Below are 23288 nucleotides of genomic sequence, written 5' to 3'. Positions count from 1 at the left end.
GAGACGCCTGTTCACCGAACTCTGCGATTGGTCAATGTAGCAAAATCTTGTCACACCTCTTGAGCGTTTAGAGATTGAATAAATGAGATTGAAACAAGAGTCAAACTAAGTTTCAAAGTAGCGTTTCTATACTGGATACCAGATACAATACTTTGATCTATAATGTTTTTGTAAAAGTACAATAAATGCTTATATTTATCTTTACTTCTGAAGGAGAACGATTGTGTAATTCTTGCAAATAGTTTGAATAGCCTTTTTATCAGGCTTTTGTTTAGCAACTCCAATAGAACCTTGTAAATCATAAACATGATCTTATCAAAATCTAGGCATACAATTGTGTAATGTGCCAAAAAAAACACACATCAAAGCAGCATTACCCCATGTTACACGAGATGCTTAAATAACAAAGCTAGAAATAAGATAACAGCAGCTCTTTAATGTACAACCTCATTTACATGATCACACATTCAAAAGTATCAGTACATATTTCATAACTATAAACATAAGCAGACATTCACTGCAGTAATATTCAGGACCTGTAGTTTATTTTTCTAGTTGTAGTGTCCAGCTCTTCCAATTTCTTCATCACACCAGAGACGTGACACCTGAAGAAACAACATATCCGGTTATTTTAAAAGGCAACATTATGACAAATATACAAATTTCTCCCTTTTTTGTATATACATATATTTTCTGTCATGATCTAATTTGGAATTTTGCATGTTGCCTGTGTGATTGGCATAGCACCATGCATTTAATGTCCATGTTGACCATACGCTTACCACTGGAGAGTTTGCACTGTTTAAGAGCCTCGTTGAAGCCTTCACACAAGCTCAGATCAGCCTGAGTCGTGGCACAGTCCAGAAACTGCCTCACTTCAAAGAGACAAGGACCAGACTGAGAGGGTGGAAGTCGTGATGGCTCCTGAAAAACATTTATAAAATACATACTTGATTGTTACATATTCCTTATTACTAATAAGTTAATACATCAAGAACATTAAACAGACCTCTTTTTACTGGTAAAACTTGACGCTTGATACTGTGTTTTGTCATGAACAGTTGGCTGTTTAAAGATGCTGTAAATACCCATTAATTTTATTCACAATTTTTTTGCTACATTATTGTTATGATTAAAGTACTGTGAACAATGAGGATGTTAATCAATGCTATACAAATCCATCAGTCCATGTTAACAATTTAAAAAAATCGTTTAAATAATTGTACTAGAATTCTTGGTGAAAAAGCACACTAATAATAATAATAATAATAATACACTTCCATAAAACACAGCAAATGACTTCATAGGCAGCAGTGCTTCTTTCCTACAAAATCACAGCTAGAAGAACCGGAAGTGGATGACTGGCATAATAAAGCTTTGTCAGGCTCATCTCTCATTAGTAATTTGCTTTAAAACTCTTGTTTTGCTTATAATGATTCTTTTGTTAGCATTATAGAAAGTTTTGAATACTTGAACTCGTCCATGTATATGATTTCCCATAGAATGTAATGATGACAACCATGATTCTACACTCAGAAGCTGTTTCCATCTGCATTTTGGATTATCACATAAAAAATGCTTCATGAAAATGCCAAGATACACAAGCATTTTAAAAATGCACATAAAAACAGGATAAACTTTATATTCAACAAGTAAAAATGCGTATAAACTATGATGGAAACAGTTTTTTCGAATACCCTCCAGTATGTGCATTAACAATGTGTAAATAGTGTGTGTGATGGGATTCGAAAATGGACAAACACGCAGCTAACCACATTGTTAAACATCCGAAATGTTGTTTTGGTCATTCTGAAATGCCGTAACCGTATTAATATTATTAATTACCTCCAAAACTGTCAAGAGCATCTGCGCTCTGTATCTCACGCCTCCAAATGCCACTACACGTTTATTGTGTCAGCATCGTCTTTTGAGGGACAAGCAATTTATTAAACAAGGAATATACTCAGGGCTTGACTGTAACAGCCATCAAATGCAGGTAGATTTCAGCTGTGGCAGATTAGACAGTCTTTTGAAGGTAATTTTTAAATTGTAGTTTACTTACAGTATAAAGCAGAGTTCAACAATAAGAATTGCCCAATGAGGGGTCAACGTGAGAGATGACAAAATAAACTGTGTTCGGGTGAGCAAAAGAAACTATTGAATACCAAATGAGAGGGTGTTTGCGAGCACGGAGAGACACAGACAATCCTGATGCACTGACGAGGGCTTTAGTATCAAGGCTGATTTCAGGTGATGTGAAGCGCTGGAAACTTAACTAGTGCGATCGGTTCTCTTTTAAATTTAAATTGTTTTTATTTATGGTGTGGCTAAAGACAAATTTGGTAAATCCTTAGTGTTGAGCCCTGAAAAGTCATCTGAAATAAAAAAATTAATTGCAATGCGCTGCTATGAAACCACAACCTATTTACTTAAAAGGTTGCTCATTGAGCAAGGTCATACACAACACACAAAGGTGAAATGAATGAGGCATGGGGAAATAACACAAAATCTAAATCAAGTCATTTTAGCATGCCAAAGTCTAATTATAAGCTTAAAAAATATATTTTCCCAACAACAAAATTGTGGCTAGTAAAAATGGCAAATGGCTGGTAATGTTGGAAAACTACAAGCCACACTGGCTGGTGATCAAAAAAGTTAATGTCAAGCTCTGAGATAGACTCATGGGATTGTGGTTCATTCTCTACGTAAAACGGTCAAGTCTTGTACCTTCATATTTTTAAATATATTTCTTCAAATTAAATGTCTAATGTTGTGATTAAACTCTACGACTTAAAACATTTTAATGAAGATTTTTAAAAATTGTGTATATGAAAAATACTTTGACTCAATGCCGCTTAAAGAGTTGTTGGTTACACTCCATGGAAAATAAAATAAAAATATAATATTTCAATAAATATTTTGGGTATGACCTGATATGTGGGTGCTGGTTTGGGTGCCTCTGAACTGCTGCCTCCACTGAAGGCACCTGTGATGGCACTGCCCATCACATGCCCAACAGCTGAACCAACGGCCACTCCGGCCGCTGTGGTGGCCATCTGGGCCATGAGACCTGGCTGCTTAGGCTGAGCCGCAGCAGGGGCCACTGCCATCGGAGGAGGAGCTGCAGGAGCTGGAGCATAGGATGGGGCAGGAGCACTAGGAAGAAAACAGGATAAAATATGTTAAAGAGATTTAAATTTACAGGTCACCATAAAATGACCACTTTCGTTCAAGTGGTTCTAAATTTATGAAGAAAGGAAGATACATTGAATATATATTATGGAAGTCAAGAACTGTTTCTTTCCCCCAACATTCTTCAGTACATTGTTAAGGTAAAGTTTTAGATTTGCACATTTGTTCATTTTTAAATAATGACAACTTGTGACATGGTCTCTATGTGGTTTATTACAATACTTTGAATTTAGTATTCTAGCTATGACTTAAAAACAACATTAGCACTATTGAATTGACCGTGAACCATGTTGTACTTTGATAATCCTTGGCTGCTAATATAATTCACAGTTAAGAATTTGCAAAGAATATTTTTCTGAAATTATATTATTAAAGAGAAAGTCTGAATGTGCGAATATAAAACCTACTTCACTTCAATTAGCATATCTACCTTTGTGTTGTGAAACACTTGAATGAGTAAATGCAGACAGAGTTTAGATTTTAGGTAAACTTCTACTTTAAGTTTTAAAATATAATGTGCATAAGCTATTTCGGCATATTCACTCACTGTAAAGCACACATACAGAATTTAGCATACCAAGAATATATTTTAAATTAATCTGTATCAATATCACGTGACCCAGAGCTGCTTTTGGCATCTTCAGATGGAAAGGAGATAAAGTCTTAAACCTGGTTTGCGTCACAGGCTATCAAATGACAGACATTTTACACGAATAAACAAATACTGCACACATTTTTACAGTTTTAACTTATGGTAGTTAATAATAAACATAAACTTTTCAGTCTGACCTTTCACCTAGTGTTATGGATGTGTAGAATAATACCAGAATTCGATCATTTCTTGCAAAGAAACATGTTGTGTGCTATTTTTCTGTACCCATTCTGTTTTGCTAAACGCAGCTAACCTCAAACTTTACTTCCAAGTTACATTAGCTTTAGCACGCTTGCTTACATCGGAGGTTTATAATACGTTATAAAACTACTGCATCTAAAGATACCTCGCTGGTGCCGGTGAAGGACGACTGCGACTTCCTCTTGCCATTTCAGTAGATTGTAACCACGTTCAGTCCTTTCAGTTTTTATTATAACGTCGCAAAACAATCGTGAAGGCGGTCAAATCCAGTCTACACACGCACACACAGTACTCTGAATGACAGCCGGTGGACGCAGACGCACGTGTGTTTGACCTTGTGTGGTTACTGTAGACATTGCGCATGCGCGACTTGATGTTCTAGAAAGCCCCGCGAATAATTTGTTATTTCTGAGGTAAATGTTTTATAGAACATTTCCATTGACTCTTAAAGCTATTCATAAGGGTTTCCAAACTACGACAGTTAATATTTTCTTTTCTTTCAGCGATGTGACGCTCAACGTTGAGATTTTATAATGTAAATATTATATTTTTTTGTAAATGTATAATTTTAAATATGAAAAACCGTTTTACATTTAAACACTAAACAACTGTCACATTATTTAAAGCAGAGATGCCAAAGTAGGAATCAGATTGCCTTTGATTTGGCACACAAACCCATGTGATGGTTGTCGCGAATACTTTTAACACATAGATCGTCATTTTTAATTTGACGTAACATTATTGTTTGTTTGTTGCGAGCAAATTATGGTTAATATATATATATATATATATATATATATATATATATATATATATATATATATATATATATATATATATATATATATATTTTTACATTTAATTTTTATTTTGTATAATTTTTTAGTTGTCACTTTTAACAGGTAATATTTCATCTACCCAGCAAACATGCCAGTGTGGGCCCACTGTGGGTAAATGTGGGTTTACTGTGGGACAGTGTGGGCAGGACAATCCCACAGAAAAACACATGTGGGCCCCATATGGGGTAGCCCATGCAGGCCCCTAAAATATTTTCCCTTTTGGGACCCACATGGGTTTTTCTGTGGGCAAGCCCACAGTGGGCTTGCCCACAGAAAAACCCATGTGGGCCCTAATGGGTCAGCCCATGTGGGGCCCAATGGATTTTGCCCTTTGGGGCCCCAATGTTGGTTTTCTGTGGGCAATCCCACAGTGGGCTTGCCCACAGAAAAACACATGTGGGCCCCATATGGGTCAGCCTATTTGGGACCCAATGGATTTTACCCTTTGGGGCCCAATGTGGGTTTTCTGTGGGCAATCCCACAGTGGGCTTGCCCACAGAAAAACCCATGTGGGCGCCATATAGGTCAGCCCAAGCGGGGCCCAATGGATTTTCCCTTTGTGGCCCCAACTTGTATTTCGTGGGTAAATGTTACTCAAGTGTGTTTACAAGTTTAGTGAGGTAACGTGCAGTTAAAGAGTTAATTAGTAGCGAAGATTGTATCTGTTTGCTGGCATTGTATCAAAACGGCAGTTAGCGGCCGGTTGTGTTATATGATAACTGCAAAGTTAACTAAAGGGCTCCACCACGCTGAAATCCTCTGTAAATGTTGTTTTTGTATTCAAGTTGTTAAAACGATATTAATATCACTTTCGATTGTATAAATACACTTTTGGTTTAAGACGATGGTTACAAGGACAGTTACAGAGTTGTTTACGTTTGGATTACACAGAGCTGTCCCAGAGATGCTGACTAGCCTAGCAACTGCTAGAAGGGCTCTGACCAGATAAAAAGATCATGCTGATCTGCAAAGCATTTAAAGGTAGAGTATGTAATGTTTCTATATTATAACCCTCTGTAACAGGAGTTAAAAAGGAAATCTGAAGGAAAATTACTAGTCATGTACAGTAAGAACAGTAGAAACAGTTAAGTAAGTAACATTTATTTGTCCACAAATTTTTAAAGACTGAAACACTTTTCATTATCCTGGAGTCTTTTTACAACCCCAGGGGCTTTGTAACAACTACAAATAATAATATAAGTTTTTAACTTTATTTATAATGTTGGTCAATTTGTCTAATTTTAAAGCCTGCCAAGCACATCTTTTTCATAATCATAATATTTTTGGTCTGAGTATTAACAATTTAGAAACAGAAACAACCCTTAAAAGAAAATCTAATCTCAGATTCAATAGATGTGATATACGTTATGTATTAACTACTAGTATAATTGTAAGTGTACTACTTGAAAATTACACAATGACATTTTTCATCTGTACGGCAAGTGGTTATAAATACTTGTAAATATTTAGTTTCTGTACTCTATTCTATGCTCAGAACTTGACTATTGCACTTAACCATTACAACTGCACACACAGTAATAGATACGCACACACACACACACACACACACACACACACACTTCCTTGAGGTACAAAGTGAGTACACTTTCACCAAACCACTATAGTTTTATTCTGCTGTATACTGAATATACTCCATACTTTCTTAATTATAGTTTAAAATGAATATACTAATAGTATACTTGAGAATACATTTTTTTTGTAAGAGTACATGGACCCTTTTCACAAAAAAGGTTATGATGTGTTGATGGTGATCAGCATCTTAAATCTTTAGTTCTTTTTCATTTTAGATTTTTAAAAATTATGTACACTTCTAAAGCTATACTTTGTATTATGTCATCTGTGCGTCAAACTACAAAAAAAAATAATAATAATAAATATTGCTTGTGTCAGGTGTTTCTAATGCAGTGCCTATGGGCAGGACAGTAAATTTGACGTTGTTCTCTCCTCTGGTTGCCATTATCAGTCTCACACTATTATTATTATTTTATTTATTTTTTTATTTATTGTTTTTTTTTCTGAAAGTATTGATAACACCATCATTTGGTTTTTCTTTGGTTATTGGAGCAAAATAAAATGCAAACATTTTGTTGTATTCTGCCATTAGTATGATGACTTCTGCTACTTAACAACCCAGAATTGTGAAAAGGGTCCATCGAACCTAAATAACACATTGATTTTAACATTTGAATTTCAATTGTTTTATTTCTCAGACACTGTCACAAAAATCAGCAAAGGAACAGCTTGCCAAGTAGATGCAACAATAAAATCATGGTTAAGAAAGTCAAGAGACAGAGATGGTGGGCGCCAAGGAAGGGCCAAAACTCAGAAAGGACTTACTTTTAATGAAATTTTTTGGAGTTAAAAATGGCTTTTTCTTTTCTGTGTTTATTCATGTTTGATTTTGTATTAAATATAATTCTGTTTCAATATCATACAGTTGTTCATTTTTTTGTTATTAAACTCTGTAAATAAATAATTACAAACATGACCCAGTTTATTGTCAAGTAAAACTGTTCTGAAAATGCATTGTATAATCCCACACTAATCAGAGCGGGTTATCCCACAGTCAGCCCACACTTTTGGGCTGTCTCAAAGTGGGCCCACACATGCCCCACACTTCATGCCACTGTGGGCCCAAATACCGGGGTGAAATGTGGGGCACGTGTGGGCCCCCTTTGGGACAGCCCAAAAGTGTGGGCTGACTGTGGGATAACCCGCTCTGATTAGTGTGGGATAGCCCACAGTCAGCCCACACTTTTGGGCTGTCCCAAAGGGGCCCCACACCTGCCCCACAGTGTGGGTCCCACACGTGCCCCACATTTCACGCCGGTATCTGGGCCCACACTGTGCTGCCCACATGGGCCCCTTATGGGCCCCAAAGTAGCATGTTTGCTGGGTATAACAATTTCTCAAAAATATCTATTCTGCTATTCTGCAACAAGTTTAGTCTCATTAACATCTGATTTTTTTCAAAAAATTATTTTGTGCCTCTACATAAAGTGTATGTAAACGTTTCAACTGTACGCAATTTTAACAAAATCTGGGGTCCGTTCTTCGTACCTTGCTTAAATGATCTAAGATGATTTGGCAGATCCTAGATCTTTTAATCTTGATAACTGATCTCTCGCTAATTTGGTTCTTCAAACAAGTTCGCGAATCAGATTAGAATGTCTGGATAAACTGATCTGAGATCGCTGCGTGTGTTGTGAAGGACAGATCTATCGATCCTCGAAATCATGATTAGCAATGCAATGATTGGCTGACGGCACAGCAGCGTAATGACATCATCTGATTAATATTCAATTATCCATGTGAGCAAAACTACATCAAATGAGCAGTAAACCGTTTGTTAAATATGACACGCAATAACCTTCCACATTTGTTATGAGCGGCAGGCTTTACACTTTCATGTGTCAAGTGTATTCATCATGTATTTCAATGCATATCAATGTATTTAGTTCTACATTTAGAGAAGATTTTCTATATTATAGTAGCCGTTTTTTTAATCGGTGTAAAGAATAACTGGATGTTTACAAAAGCATTCTGATATTGGTCAAGGTGTCTGCAACTTTTGTGAAGCATCAAATAAATCACAGTCATATTAACTGTCAAAACATGTTTATGACTGCATATGTATTATTGCTTTTAAAAAAAGTCACATATTGTGCATTTCCATTATCCTACATACACAAATTGTTCTAAAGCGATCTAAAGAGTTCATATCAATAAGTTTTCTCTTTGCACCAGCAGGTGGCAGTCTTTGTACTTTCATTTCGAGGGTGCAGATTGCATAAGTTTTATTAATATGTATAACTTTATTTATTTTATTAATAACTATAACTTTATATATATAGTTTAAAAATAATTACTATTTTCCCAAGTGTATATAACTACTACTGTAAGAAAATATCAGAATTCGGTACATATTTTCAGTATTATCTTTGCTTGAATTGAGCCGATCTAATCCTGTTTGAATAATTTAATATGAATTGAACCTCCTCCCGATCAGGTTTGAGCTAGCAGAACTGTTGCTATGACAACAACTCTTGAATCCGCTTTGAAGAACGAAACGATCCTGGATCGGGTCAAATCTTCAATATACAAATCCAGCTAACGGAGTAATCCACGTACGAAGAACGAACCCCAGATTCTACCTGCCATATGTTGAGGTTTCTTAGGCCCCGCCTTTATCATGAACGGTTCTCCTTCCTCGAAGGCCATGATTGGGTCAGCAGGTTGACTCTGCCCACTGTTCCAACTGTGATTGGACAGCTTGATTATCTCCTCAAAGTCTGCTGCGTCTCCATTGGAGGACAGTCCATTCTGATGCTTAGTGGGTGGAACTCGTTTATGACCGGTGCTGCATCCCAGGACACAGAGCTGAGGAAGACACACAAGGCGGGAAAATAAGCAAAACATATTTCATGCAACTTCATTTCAATTCATGCAGTGTCTCAATAACTTCGTTGGTGATTGGTTTGTCGCCCCACCACTATGAAGAGCTTCTGACGGATTTTTCTGTATTACTGCAAGACGGGAGAAAAACAACATTGATTTTTTTTATTTTAACCCTACTTACATGATATTAATAAAAGAGTGATTTTTCTATATTCACAGTACTATAAATAGAAGTTTTACCGCTGTCAGTGACTCTGCCATTCACTTGAGTTGGAGTTTTAACATCTTTATGCAAAGAAATGAATAAATCAGGTTAATTTTCTTTCATCGAGTGTGTTTAAGATGAATTTAGGCTTAATGAAACACACACACATCTCACCTGTGCTCCTGCGTCACTCTTATGAGTCCTCTTCATGATTTCTTCCAGACGCTAAAAATGTAAACACAAGCGTTAAACCAACAGTACTGAACTAAAATCTCAAATACAATTGAAGACAGAATTTTGAGAATTTTAAATCGTTTAAAAATATTTCCAAAGTGCTATATTTAACAATTTTTTAAAAACTCATTCATTCATTTTCCTTCAGTTTAGTCCCTTTATTTATCAGAGGTCACCACAACAGAATGAACCGCCAACTTATCCAGCATATGTTTTACACAATGGATGCCCTTCCAGCTGCAAAGCAGTACTGGGAAACATCCATAGACACTCATTCACACACACTACATGCAAACTCCACACAGAAATGCCAACTGACCAAGCTGGGACTCGAACCAGCGACCTTCTTTCTTTGAGGCAACAGTGCTAACCACTGAGCCACAGTAATGCCAGATTAGAGGTCTGCATTTCCGAATAAAGCATGGGAGCGGTCGGTAACGGGTGTAATTTAAACGGGAGCGGGCGGTCTAACAATATCGCTCCCGAGCGAGCGAGCACGCGTATGTGTGTGTGTGTGTGAATGAGAGAGCGTGATGCCGTGTTTAGCTTGATTGGTGGACTTTTATTTTACCTTCTTTCTTTCCAAGCGTTCCAGCTCCTCCTTCTGGAAGTGTTTCTCTCGTTCAATCCTGTTTCTCTGCTTCTTCTCGGGCTTTGGATTCAGCCTCTTCTCGCTGCCAAAGACACATAAAACCACATCATACATTCATTTATTACACATCTCTAAAATACCTCTAGTGCCTAAGTCTAGTGCCATGTCACATATGGGACCCCACGTTTGGCTGGTTAGTGTGGTCCAATAATGTCGTTTGACCATGTCCAGTCAGCTGCTTCAATCAGCTTTATCAGTGGTTATCAGCTGATAGATATGGGCCAGTAGGGGCCTTCCGAGCAGTAAATGTCACTCAGAAGGCTGTTATCATCCATTCACATTGTTAATCAGCTATACTAATAGAGAAGACTCCAGATCTGTTTTTACATTACTGTGACGGTTAAGGTAGGGGTGGGCATTATTAAAATATAATTATTGGTAAATTTAATAAATAATATAAATAATTCTCGTTAACTTTGTGATCTATAGCTGATTAACCATGTAGATAGATAATTACAGCTTGCTGAGCCTACCAGTAGGTGCAGAAGGCACCTAATAGCCCATATCTATTAGCTGATAACCACTGATAACTGCCGTTCAATCAATAACATTTGAATCATCTGGGGTCCGTTCTTCGTACGTGGATTACTCAGTTAGCTGGATTTGGATATTGACGATTTGACACGATCCAGGATCGTTTCGTTCTTCAAAGCTGATCCGAGAATTGATGTCATGGCAACAGTTCTGCTAGGTCAAACCTGATCGGGAGCAGGTTCAATTCATATAAACAGGATTAGATCGGCTCAGTTCAAGCAAAGATAATACAGAAAGTTTGTTCCGAATTCTGATATTTTCTTACAGTAGTAGTTATATACACTTGGGAAAATGGTACATATTTTTTAACTATATATATATAAAGTTATAGTCATTAATAAAATAAATAAAGTTATACATATTAATAAAACGTAGGCTATACAATCTGCACTCTCGAAATGAAAGTACAAAGACTGCCATCTGGTGCAAAGAGAAAACTTATTGATATTAACTTTTTAGATCGCTTTAGTACAAATTGTGTATAATAGAAATGCACAATATGTGACTTTTTTTAAAGCAATAATACATGTCAGCAGTCATAAACATGTTTTGATAGTTAATATGCCAGTGATTTGAAGCTTCACAAAAGTTGCAGACGCCTTTACCAATACGAAAATGCTTTTGTAAACAACCAGTTATTCTTTACACCGATTAAAAAACGGCTACAATAATAAAGAAAATCTTTTCTAAATGTAGAACTAAATACACTGATTTGCATTGAAATACATGATGAATACTCTTGTCTTGACACATGAAAGTGTAAAGCCTGCAGCTCACAACAAATGTGGAAAGTTCTTGCGTGTCATATTTAACAAGCCGTTTACTGCTAATTTGATGTAATTTTGCTCACATGGATAATTGAATATTAATCAGATGATGTCATTACGCTGCTGTGCCGTCAGCCAATCGTTGCATTGCTGATCATGATTTCGAGGATCGATAGATTTGTCCTTCATAACACACGCAGCGATCTCAGATCAGTTCATCCAGACATTCTAATCTGATTCGCGAACTTGTTTGAAGAACCAAATTAGCGAGAGATCAGTTATCAAGATTAAAAGATCCAGGATCTGCCAAATAATCTTAGATCATTTAAGCGAGGTACGAAGAACGGACCCCTGGTCCAGTCCAGTCCTATGACATCTCACAGTTATGAAAGCATAATCCGTGTTACTGACAGAAATGAAAACAATTTTTAAAATATAAGTACTACCCAGCAAACATGCTACTTTGGGGCCCATAAGGGGCCCATGTGGGCAGCACAGTGTGGGCCCAGATACCGGCGTGAAATGTGGGGCACGTGTGGGACCCACACTGTGGGGCAGGTGTGGGGCCCCTTTGGGACAGCCCAAAAGTGTGGGCTGACTGTGGGCTATCCCACACTAATCAGAGCGGGTTATCCCACAGTCAGCCCACACTTTTGGGCTGTCCCAAAGGGGGCCCACACGTGCCCCACATTTCACCCCGGTATTTGGGCCCACAGTGGCATGAAGTGTGGGGCATGTGTGGGCCCACTTTGAGACAGCCCAAAAGTGTGGGCTGACTGTGGGATAACCCGCTCTGATTAGTGTGGGATTATACAATGCATTTTCAGAACAGTTTTACTTGACAATAAACTGGGTCATGTTTGTAATTATTTATTTACAGAGTTTAATAACAAAAAAATGAACAACTGTATGATATTGAAACAGAATTATATTTAATACAAAATCAAACATGAATAAACACAGAAAAGAAAAAGCCATTTTTAACTCCAAAAAATTTCATTAAAAGTAAGTCCTTTCTGAGTTTTGGCCCTTCCTTGGCGCCCACCATCTCTGTCTCTTGACTTTCTTAACCATGATTTTATTGTTGCATCTACTTGGCAAGCTGTTCCTTTGCTGATTTTTGTGACAGTGTCTGAGAAATAAAACAATTGAAATTCAAATGTTAAAATCAATGTGTTATTTAGGTTCGATGGACCCTTTTCACAATTCTGGGTTGTTAAGTAGCAGAAGTCATCATACTAATGGCAGAATACAACAAAACGTTTGCATTTTATTTTGCTCCAATAACCAAAGAAAAACCAAATGATGGTGTTATCAATACTTTCAGAAAAAAAAACAATAAATAAAAAAATAAATAAAATAATAATAATAGTGTGAGACTGATAATGGCAACCAGAGGAGAGAACAACGTCAAATTTACTGTCCTGCCCATAGGCACTGCATTAGAAACACCTGACACAAGCAATATTTATTATTATTATTTTTTTTTTGTAGTTTGACGCACAGATGACATAATACAAAGTATAGCTTTAGAAGTGTACATAATTTTTAAAAATCTAAAATGAAAAAGAACTAAAGATTTAAGATGCTGATCACCATCAACACATCATAACCTTTTTTGTGAAAAGGGTCCATGTACTCTTACAAAAAAAATGTATTCTCAAGTATACTATTAGTATATTCATTTTAAACTATAATTAAGAAAGTATGGAGTATATTCAGTATACAGCAGAATAAAACTATAGTGGTTTGGTGAAAGTGTACTCACTTTGTACCTCAAGGAAGTGTGTGTGTGTGTGTGTGTGTGTGTGTGTGTGTGTGTGTGTGTGTGTGTGCGTATCTATTACTGTGTGTGCAGTTGTAATGGTTAAGTGCAATAGTCAAGTTCTGAGCATAGAATAGAGTACAGAAACTAAATATTTACAAGTATTTATAACCACTTGCCGTACAGATGAAAAATGTCATTGTGTAATTTTCAAGTAGTACACTTACAATTATACTAGTAGTTAATACATAACGTATATCACATCTATTGAATCTGAGATTAGATTTTCTTTTAAGGGTTGTTTCTGTTTCTAAATTGTTAATACTCAGACCAAAAATATTATGATTATGAAAAAGATGTGCTTGGCAGGCTTTAAAATTAGACAAATTGACCAACATTATAAATAAAGTTAAAAACTTATATTATTATTTGTAGTTGTTACAAAGCCCCTGGGGTTGTAAAAAGACTCCAGGATAATGAAAAGTGTTTCAGTCTTTAAAAATTTGTGGACAAATAAATGTTACTTACTTAACTGTTTCTACTGTTCTTACTGTACATGACTAGTAATTTTCCTTCAGATTTCCTTTTTAACTCCTGTTACAGAGGGTTATAATATAGAAACATTACATACTCTACCTTTAAATGCTTTGCAGATCAGCATGATCTTTTTATCTGGTCAGAGCCCTTCTAGCAGTTGCTAGGCTAGTCAGCATCTCTGGGACAGCTCTGTGTAATCCAAACGTAAACAACTCTGTAACTGTCCTTGTAACCATCGTCTTAAACCAAAAGTGTATTTATACAATCGAAAGTGATATTAATATCGTTTTAACAACTTGAATACAAAAACAACATTTACAGAGGATTTCAGCGTGGTGGAGCCCTTTAGTTAACTTTGCAGTTATCATATAACACAACCGGCCGCTAACTGCCGTTTTGATACAATGCCAGCAAACAGATACAATCTTCGCTACTAATTAACTCTTTAACTGCACGTTACCTCACTAAACTTGTAAACACACTTGAGTAACATTTACCCACGAAATACAAGTTGGGGCCACAAAGGGAAAATCCATTGGGCCCCGCTTGGGCTGACCTATATGGCGCCCACATGGGTTTTTCTGTGGGCAAGCCCACTGTGGGATTGCCCACAGAAAACCCACATTGGGCCCCAAAGGGTAAAATCCATTGGGTCCCAAATAGGCTGACCCATATGGGGCCCACATGTGTTTTTCTGTGGGCAAGCCCACTGTGGGATTGCCCACAGAAAACCAACATTGGGGCCCCAAAGGGCAAAATCCATTGGGCCCCACATGGGCTGACCCATTAGGGCCCACATGGGTTTTTCTGTGGGCAAGCCCACTGTGGGCTTGCCCACAGAAAAACCCATGTGGGTCCCAAAAGGGAAAATATTTTAGGGGCCTGCATGGGCTACCCCATATGGGGCCCACATGTGTTTTTCTGTGGGATTGTCCTGCCCACACTGTCCCACAGTAAACCCACATTTACCCACAGTGGGCCCACACTGGCATGTTTGCTGGGTAACTTTTCTTGAAAGTCAAGTTTACATACAGTAAGATTATTATGCCTCTGAAAAAGCTCAGATGATGGTGTCAAGCTTTTGGAAGTTTCTGATTGGCTAATTGACAACATTTGAGTTAATTGGAGGCACAACTGTAGAATAGTATTTAAGGAAACCTCAAACACACTGCTTCCTTGTGTGACAGCATGGGAAAATCAACAAGCCAGTGAGTTTCTTTAACAAGTCACCTGCCGATTATGTGGTGCACCTTGAAAGAGTCACTATATATTGAATTTTTGAAAAGACAACTTATCTTTTTGATATGAATTATTATTGTTGTTGTTGCTCTTGTTATGATGTATTGTTATCGTTCTTTTAAGTAGAGAAAAAAAAGCAAACGTGTGTCTTGAACTATTGCGTTATTTAACGTGTGGCGCATCAGAAGAGGCCGATATTCTGTATGTTAATGTATATTTGGCTGATTATGACAGACCTGTGGAATAAATCTTTATGAAAGGGGCTGTTTGCCAGTGAGTAGAGTGTTTGCTGTAGTGTAAACTAATCGAAATAATGTGATTTTCATTTTAGTCTGGCTATATCATGATGGTAGAACAGTGCTTTATAATAACAATAATAATTCCTTACATTTATATAGCGCTTTTCTTGGCACTCAAAGCGCTTTACAGTGCTTTTTTTAAATGCAAGAAAGAACATTACAAAGATATAATATGAACAAAGAGACAAAGAGGGTTACATAAATAGAATTCCAGCAAATTAAACAAGTTTAAATGATTTACACCAAGAAAGCGTTTTACATCCAGTGTAATTGTTAGAGTCTTTTAAAGAGTTCAAAGAAATTTCAAAGTCCTTTCTGAAAATAACAAAGTATGGGTGTTTCTTTGAAAATTCACATTTATGGATATAAAATTTTCCTTAAAAAAAGCAATAAATCAATAATAAATTTACAATGAGAAGGATCTACACTCTGAGAGTAACCAAAGAATACAATTTTTGGGGAAATACAGAAGTTTGGAAATAAGAATTTTTTGAATGAAATTGGAAAAGTCAACCCAAAACACTTTACAGTAAGTACACTCCCAAAATAAATGGTTTAGTGTTTCATCATATTGAGTACAAAATGAGCCTTTAGGGGAAATATTGTTATTAAATAAAGCTAGTTCGATATTTATTGGGTAGCAATCGATTGCTACCGGCCGATTCTGACGGCCGAGTGCGAGTAAAAGGCCTTTTGTATCGTTTTACGCTTGAACAACTAAACGAATGCCAAAGTTTATTTAACTGAATGTATTTTAATTACATTACAACATGGATGCTGTAAAAGGAACCATATAAAGTGGGAAAAAAAACTCACAATAACCGGTCACCGGAAGTTTATAAGTATGGGAACAACACTAGCTCGGCATATATCCAATTATATTCATCTGTCTCCATATTCTACTGCATCTCAGAATATTAAACAGCACCAAAAATGTAAAAATATATATATTGAATATATTTTATGTATTTTTGTCCACAGCAGACAGCAATTCGCCGTGACGCAGATTCAAGAGTCTGTGTGCTCCAATCAGGTGAGCCGTCTTCAGCGCTCGCCATGACAACGAGACAACAGTGACGTGCCTTGTAAAAATTTGCATATGCATTCCTATAAAGCTCGTGTGCTCTATCAGCGTTGCCAGTTCGCCCGGTGTTGAGGGCCATGGTGGGTGGGAGTAGCGAGGCCCACTCATCTTCTATTTTAAACTATAGTTTCAAATTTTAGTTTACTATAGTTTGAAATAGAAACCATGGTAACTGTTTTGAGTTAGCTTTAAGCAAAGAGCTTAGAATGACCGAGAGCAACAGACCCGGATTCCGCCATTATATGAAATGATAGTCATTGCTGTCGCGATGGAAAGCTTCTGCTTTGTTTTTATTTAATTTATTCTAAAAGCGCGTTATTGTTTCCCAAATTGTAGAGTGTCGCCTCTTGCTAATTCTATGCTCTTTGCTCTATGTCTGACTGTTGTGATGTTTTGCTTTGTTTTTCAGCTGAGTTGTTGAGCAAAGAAGGACCATTGAAGACAACAGTTGAACACAACCGCGGGTTCTTTTCACGAGCGCACGCAGTATAATGTTTCCGGGCTGTTTTCTGAAAGTGTGTCTTGTTTAGATAAGTTTGCATGTCAAACTAAATAAACTACACTCTTGCTAAACACCTGTCTCGTGTTTTATTTGTCCTCTACAGCAATGCACTGTCATAAAAGACTGTTGAATGCATTTGTATGCAACATGGTTTGACAATACAGTAGTCTAACAAATAAATAGTTGTTATAAATGTACCTTCATTAGTCAACATTTGGTGTTATGTTTGTTTCATAACTATATTCTGTATGTTTGAAATCAGCAAATTATACTATATATTTATCAAGTCATAAACTTACTGCTATTTTAAAATTCGCTAAATAAAATGTTCTAAGACAAGAATGGGTAATGTTTTAGTTTTATGTCAACCTACTGCAGGTTTTAGGTTGACTACAGCAGGTTTAGGCTACATACATCATAGGGAGTTTTTTTAATGACCCAAATCAAGTAAAACGTCTCTTACTCAAGTACTTTTAGCATGCTAAAGACAAATTTAAGTTTATAAAATACAGTTTCCAACAAAAAAAATTTGTCTTGCGAAAAAGACCAGTGTGCTGGTGAGAAAAAAAAAAGTAATGTCAAGTTAAATACATATATATAAAAGAAGTTGATCAAGTTGTCATAATATTTAGTCATTAGATTATGTGACCGCTAGATAGCGCTCATTTGAAAGGAGCGTTCATTTCGAAGGAGCGTTACCTTGTACTACAATGGCGGCTCTATTAACGCATTCCTTAGACAAACGGTAAACACTTCTTTCTCAATAATGTTTAATATTAATAATTTAGTCATGGAGATGTGAGTGTATGTTTTTTTTCTTCATTTTTTTTATAGTGTTCATTTTATTTTATCTTTATTTTATTATTTTCGATCGCCCTCAGGAGAGTACGGTTGTAGTGCCAAAGACCAATCTGCGGATCTAGGTAAAAAATACATTGTTTTTTCATTTAACACACAAATATAGTACACACAGTCTTTCAAAAAATATGGGATCAGCAAGCATTGTAATTTTGTTTATAGAAGGATATGCTTCAATTGATCCAAAATACAGAATGAAATAAATGCTGAAGTCAAAATAATGCGTTTCTTATTGACTGAAAACTAATTTGATGAGACTGTTTCCAACAATAATAATAAATCAGCATTTATAATGATTTCTGAACTATGGTGTGACACTTAAGACTAGGGTGATAATGTTGATACTTCAGCTTTCACATGGCAGGAATAAATGATCGATTTACATCAAAATATAAACATTACTTTAAATTTCATTAACATTTTACAATAATGCAACTTTCTGTATTTTTATTAAAGTGAATGCAGCCTTGATTAGCAAAAAAAAGCTAATGATAATATTGGTCTTAAACGTTTGAAAAGCATTTAAAGATTTATAATTAATATTTTATTATTATTACTATTATTCAAATAAACTTGGCTTACTGTAAAACTTTGGGATATCTCAGTTAAAATGCTTATGGGTGAACAGTCTTTCAGGTAAATTATTTCTACTTTTACAGAACTGGTTGCCTCTCGAGAATAAATACCACTTCTGCACCTATTGCTTAGGCCGTACAAACAGTAAATCACATTTGGGCCACACAAGTTTTGAAGCAATTCTAAAAATTGCATTGAGAGATTTGGGAAGTAAAGGAATGGGTGAAAAACTTAGTGAGCCTTGAGTAAGTTGGAGAGTGGCAGTGACAAAACCTAAAAGGGACAATGTAAAATCAGTTAATTCTTTTTCACACTATATAAATGTAACACACTGAAGATAACTTTACAGTAAATATTGTAAACATACATAATTCTACTGTTTATAACATTTTAGATTCTTCACACAAACTGAGATGTTTATTATTATATTTTGCTTTAGTGTGCCAGTTAGAAATATCAGTTAACATTGACTTTTAAAATGGTTTGTAATATACCAGTGAGATTTTTACCCGTGTGATGGCTCCAGTATTTGTATAAACCTAGGACAGGTCATATGGATAGATGAATGGATAGATAGATCTTTATATGCACAGCCACAATGATTCTGAAATCATATAGTCTCAGCCTCAGACATCATGCCAAGCAACTTCTGATGCATACGGCACACTTTTCTGGTACTTTAAACTGTATGTGTTGAAACTAAATTAACAAGAAAACAGCTCTTTGATGTTCTCCTAGTAAAATTAGATTAGAAGATATAAACTGTCATGCACTTGTTCTGTACTGATTCATTCCTATTTCAAACACTGGCATTTTTGAAGGTTTGTTTACAGCTAAGGATTAAGGATTGACATGAAGATTTGTGGACTACATCAACTAATGACACTACCTCCAAAGAGTTGCAAAAAGCTGTCCAAAGTTTCAGCACCATCTTTAAGCCCATGATTTCAGTGTGTTTCATGCCTAAGCACATGAGTTTATATCTGAGATAGATGAACTATGTGATTATCTTAAACTGATCTACAAGTAAATGCCAAAACTTATTGGTTTACTTATTTGTTTGTTTGTTTGTTTGTTTGTTTGTTTGTTTTTTTGTATATGTTAACCAGGTGAAATGGAGTGAGGCATACAAGGATATGTGTGGTTTTACTCTTGGGAAGGAGGTTGAACAGTGCAATATTTCTTCTATAGGATTGCAGTTACATTTTTAGCGTCTGGAAGAAATCATGAAGAGGACTCATAAGAGTGACGCAGGAGCACAGGTGAGATGTGTGTGTGTATCATTAAGCCTAAATTCATCTTAAACACACTCGATGAAAGAAAATTAACCTGGTTTATTAATTTCTTTGCAGAAAGATGTTAAAAGTCCAACTCAAGTGAATGGCAGAGTCACTGACAGCGGTAAAAAATCTATTTATAGTACTGTGAATATAGAAAAATCACTCTTTTATTAATATCCTGTAAGTAGGGTTAAAATAAAAAAATTCACTGTTGTTTTTCTCCCGTCTTGCAGTAATACAGAAAAATCCGTCAGAAGCTCTTCATAGTGGTGCGACAAACAAAGTAATCGAGAGGCTGCATGAATTGAAATTGAAATGAAGTTGCACGAAATATGTTTTGCTTATTTTCCCGCTTGTGTGTGGAGTTTGCATCTCCTCTCGTGTTGGTGTGGGTTTCCTCTGGGTGCTCCAGTTTCCCCCACAGTCCAAACACATGCACTATAGGGGAATTGATGAACTAAAACTGGCTGGTGTGTAAGAGTGTGTGTGTGTAAACGGAACAGTTGGCGGTTCATTCGACTGTGGCGACCTCTGAAATAGAGACTAAGCTGAAGGAAAATGAATGAATTAAAAGTTATTTTATTAGAATGAAATTCTGTAGGTATAGTACACACAAAAAAATATTTTATAAAATCATCTGTTGTGTGTTGTCTTAAACCCGACTCATAGCTAAGAATTGGGTTTATTAAGTAAAAACTCCCTGACTTCATCCCTCTTTTTTGTTTCATACAAAGAAAAATCTATCAGGAGCTATGCTTAGTCAAAATAAGATGATAATCATATTATTTAACTTTGGTTTTGACGGCTTCCAAAACTCACTGCATGCCGACACCTACCCTGTCATAAAATGCACCCCTTCTGAAATGTGAATCTATTAACTTAAATGGATATTTTTTAATACCAGCATTATAAGAGTGAACCAATGGGAATACCCTTCCTTTAAAGATTACATCTTTTATTTTTTATTTTTTATTTTTTAAATACATTTATTTGTAAACCTAGTGCGTTTTAAAATGCGTTTCATTTGTAGTTTTTGCTTTATCCATCAAGATAATCATATTACGTTTTAATCAATTATGGCCTACATTGGTTTTTATGTAGACTGAGAATCTCAATAAAAGTTTGAAAGGGGTGCATCCTACTGCAAGGATGCGTTTCTCGGCACAACACCTGTAGCACAAGGCATGAGCGGCACGTGAGCAGCGCATATTTTTTTTCCACATGCATGTTCACAACCGGGATTTATATCGGGAGAGGGAACGCGAGCAGCAGGAGCGGTGCGAGAGGCGCGCTGGTATGTTTTCTGCGCGCATGCGTCAGTTTGTTTTTGATTACATTGCTTTCACTATTCAGTTCCACAGAGAGAATAGCATCTTTATGTAATGATAAACGTCTTTAAAACTGTATGAGATGATTTTACTGCGTGAGAAAAGTGATGTGTGGCGTGAGAGCGTGAGAATACGGTCAATTGCGTGACTGGCAAATCTGGTTTTAATCTCAGTGTTGAAGGTAATGCGTTATCTTAATTTAGGTTTTACAGTGTGTCACGCGTTTCCCACTAGATGGCGCTAAAATATAAGTACAACGCAGTAGAACCATCTCTGTGAACCCAGACAATTATAAAGTGCTAGACTGATTTCTATAGTTTCTCAAATAATGTGGGTTTTATTTCTCAGTTATAAATACATTTTTTTTTAAATATCAGGATATTATTTGTCTAATTAGAATTGTTTGCACCCTGCATGTAGGCCTATATTTACAGACCAGTAATGCATGCATTTCACCTCCCCATTGCAGTAAAACATGATATTTAATACATCTTGTGATTATTTAAGGGCCAGTTTTTGGTCTTTTAAATCTATTATTAGTTCTCAGGTGTATTATTTTGGCTTGTTTTGTTTTTATAATTGTCTTATTAATTTATGTATTACCCTGTTGTACTCTGTCTTTGTTTACCAATCTGCTTATCTTTATAATAAATCGTGTACTATTGTATGTCCATAGTAGTTAATTACATCTGAAAATCAAAGACAGAAGTCTTTGTATAATAACACATTTCACTTCACATTTATGGTGATTTATGCTAACATTTTTTAAAATAAAAAATATTAATTTATAATATTAGTTATAATGCCATGCTTTATACATTTAAAACATTTTATTGTTAATATCCATTTTTGTGCATTTCTTTCAAATAACCAACAGCTCATGAAAATTATTGTCTTGATATTAGGGAATGGCTGTTTCATACATGTTGATTGTAGATTGCACGTTTGTTTGGGCCTTACTATGAACCATTGAGTGTACAACTTTACCAAGTGTTTACAAATGGACCCCAACTGTACCCTTTTTTCTGACCATTTATCAGAGTGTAGAGGGTGTTCTGTCGATTTGTCCAGATTCTCCTACCTCCCATTCAAAAAGTTGGTTGCACATTTTGATGACAATATACCCATCAGCTTTTGCCACCAGTGTAAATTTTATTGTGGAATGGTGTGATATGATGCTGTAACATGGCCCTAACCTACCCCAATCCCTAACCCAAATCTCAGAACCATTCAAAACAGAGGTGGTAGCATAATCTGATGGGTAGGATAAAATGTTGGGGCAAGTGCAAACATTTAAAGTGTGGATGTCAATGCCTACCTTAGTACCTTTGTTACAATCCGAGTTTACATTACAGTTTTTTCCTTAAAAAAAAAAAGTACATTTAAAGATGTAGTTAACCATTGTAAGTAATATTATTGAAGAGGTCTCGAATAGCTGAGTACAGTAAGCATTGTTTTTTCAGGTAAACCGCTAAACAGCACTATGTAAAAAGTAGCCCACCGTATATGCATAGTCTTTAAATTAACAGTGAATTGCAATAAACCCTTTAATTTTAAGGTAGGTGCCATTTAAATGCAACCATATAATGAGTACACATTACTTAATATTACTTTGTACTTAAATCTGTAACATGCTACAAACTCCAATTGTAACCTTATATTTAGTATACATTGTTAATTAATTAATATTACTGTGCTGTAAAACCCAGAAAGATATGGTTACTCAAACCGTTTGAGGAAACCGATTGCAACAAACCATTCAAACCGTTCAAAAAGAATCCTACTGAGTACTTTGGATTTACTCCATTTGAGTTAACGAAGCAATTTGAGCGCAGTAAAACTCAATATGTTAAGGCAACTCAAACCATTTAAGGAAATCGATTGCAACAAACCAGTTCAAAAACTAATCTATATGAGTACTGTGAACTTACTCCACTTAAGTTGAAGTAATGAGTTATTTAATAACCTCATTACCTTCAACACTGAGTTAAAAACTCTTGAAATGAGTAGAATTAACTTTCAGTCAGTTTTGAGTTAACTACATTCATTTCCTTTGATAAAGTTGACTGTTGGGTTTACAGTGCGTGATTACAGTAAAAAAACAAGCTTGAACTACCCTTTTAAA

At 35.9% G+C, this 23288-nt stretch overlaps 1 protein-coding gene and 3 long non-coding RNA genes across 5 annotated transcripts; 2 read left to right on the top strand and 2 right to left on the bottom strand.

The window, feature by feature from the left end:
• Positions 1–39: 39 nt before the first annotated feature.
• Positions 40–4354, bottom strand: chchd10 (coiled-coil-helix-coiled-coil-helix domain containing 10). The gene is given in 4 exon segments (NM_200784.2): positions 40–605; positions 783–924; positions 2931–3156; positions 4191–4354. Coding segments are annotated over 4 exon segments (432 nt in total). The 5' UTR covers positions 4235–4354; the 3' UTR covers positions 40–585.
• Positions 4355–5773: 1419 nt separating this feature from the next.
• On the top strand, positions 5774–7337 carry LOC147838820 (uncharacterized). The gene is made up of 2 exons (XR_015520166.1): positions 5774–5865; positions 7116–7337. It is a non-coding gene; the product is annotated as an uncharacterized LOC147838820 (long non-coding RNA).
• Positions 7338–12605: 5268 nt separating this feature from the next.
• LOC147838819 (uncharacterized) lies at positions 12606–14188 on the bottom strand. The gene is made up of 2 exons (XR_015520167.1): positions 14097–14188; positions 12606–12827 (listed from the first exon to the last, which is right to left on the bottom strand). It is a non-coding gene; the product is annotated as an uncharacterized LOC147838819 (long non-coding RNA).
• Positions 14189–17774: 3586 nt separating this feature from the next.
• Positions 17775–21830, top strand: LOC147838818 (uncharacterized). 2 transcript variants are annotated; one of them, XR_015520165.1, is made up of 5 exons: positions 17775–17866; positions 17956–18044; positions 19665–19817; positions 19908–19956; positions 20069–21830. It is a non-coding gene; the product is annotated as an uncharacterized LOC147838818 (long non-coding RNA). The 2 variants fall into 2 exon arrangements; XR_015520164.1 differs by having other exon boundaries at positions 17782–17866; positions 18003–18044.
• The last annotated feature ends 1458 nt before the right edge of the window (positions 21831–23288 follow it).

Source organism: Danio rerio, chromosome 21 (genome assembly GCF_052040795.2).
Source record: "Danio rerio strain M-AB ecotype USA chromosome 21, GRCz13ab, whole genome shotgun sequence".
Classification (NCBI taxonomy): Eukaryota; Metazoa; Chordata; class Actinopteri; order Cypriniformes; family Danionidae; genus Danio; species Danio rerio.
Note: the sequence above shows the minus strand (reverse complement) of the source record. Positions and strands in the feature narration are given on the sequence as shown.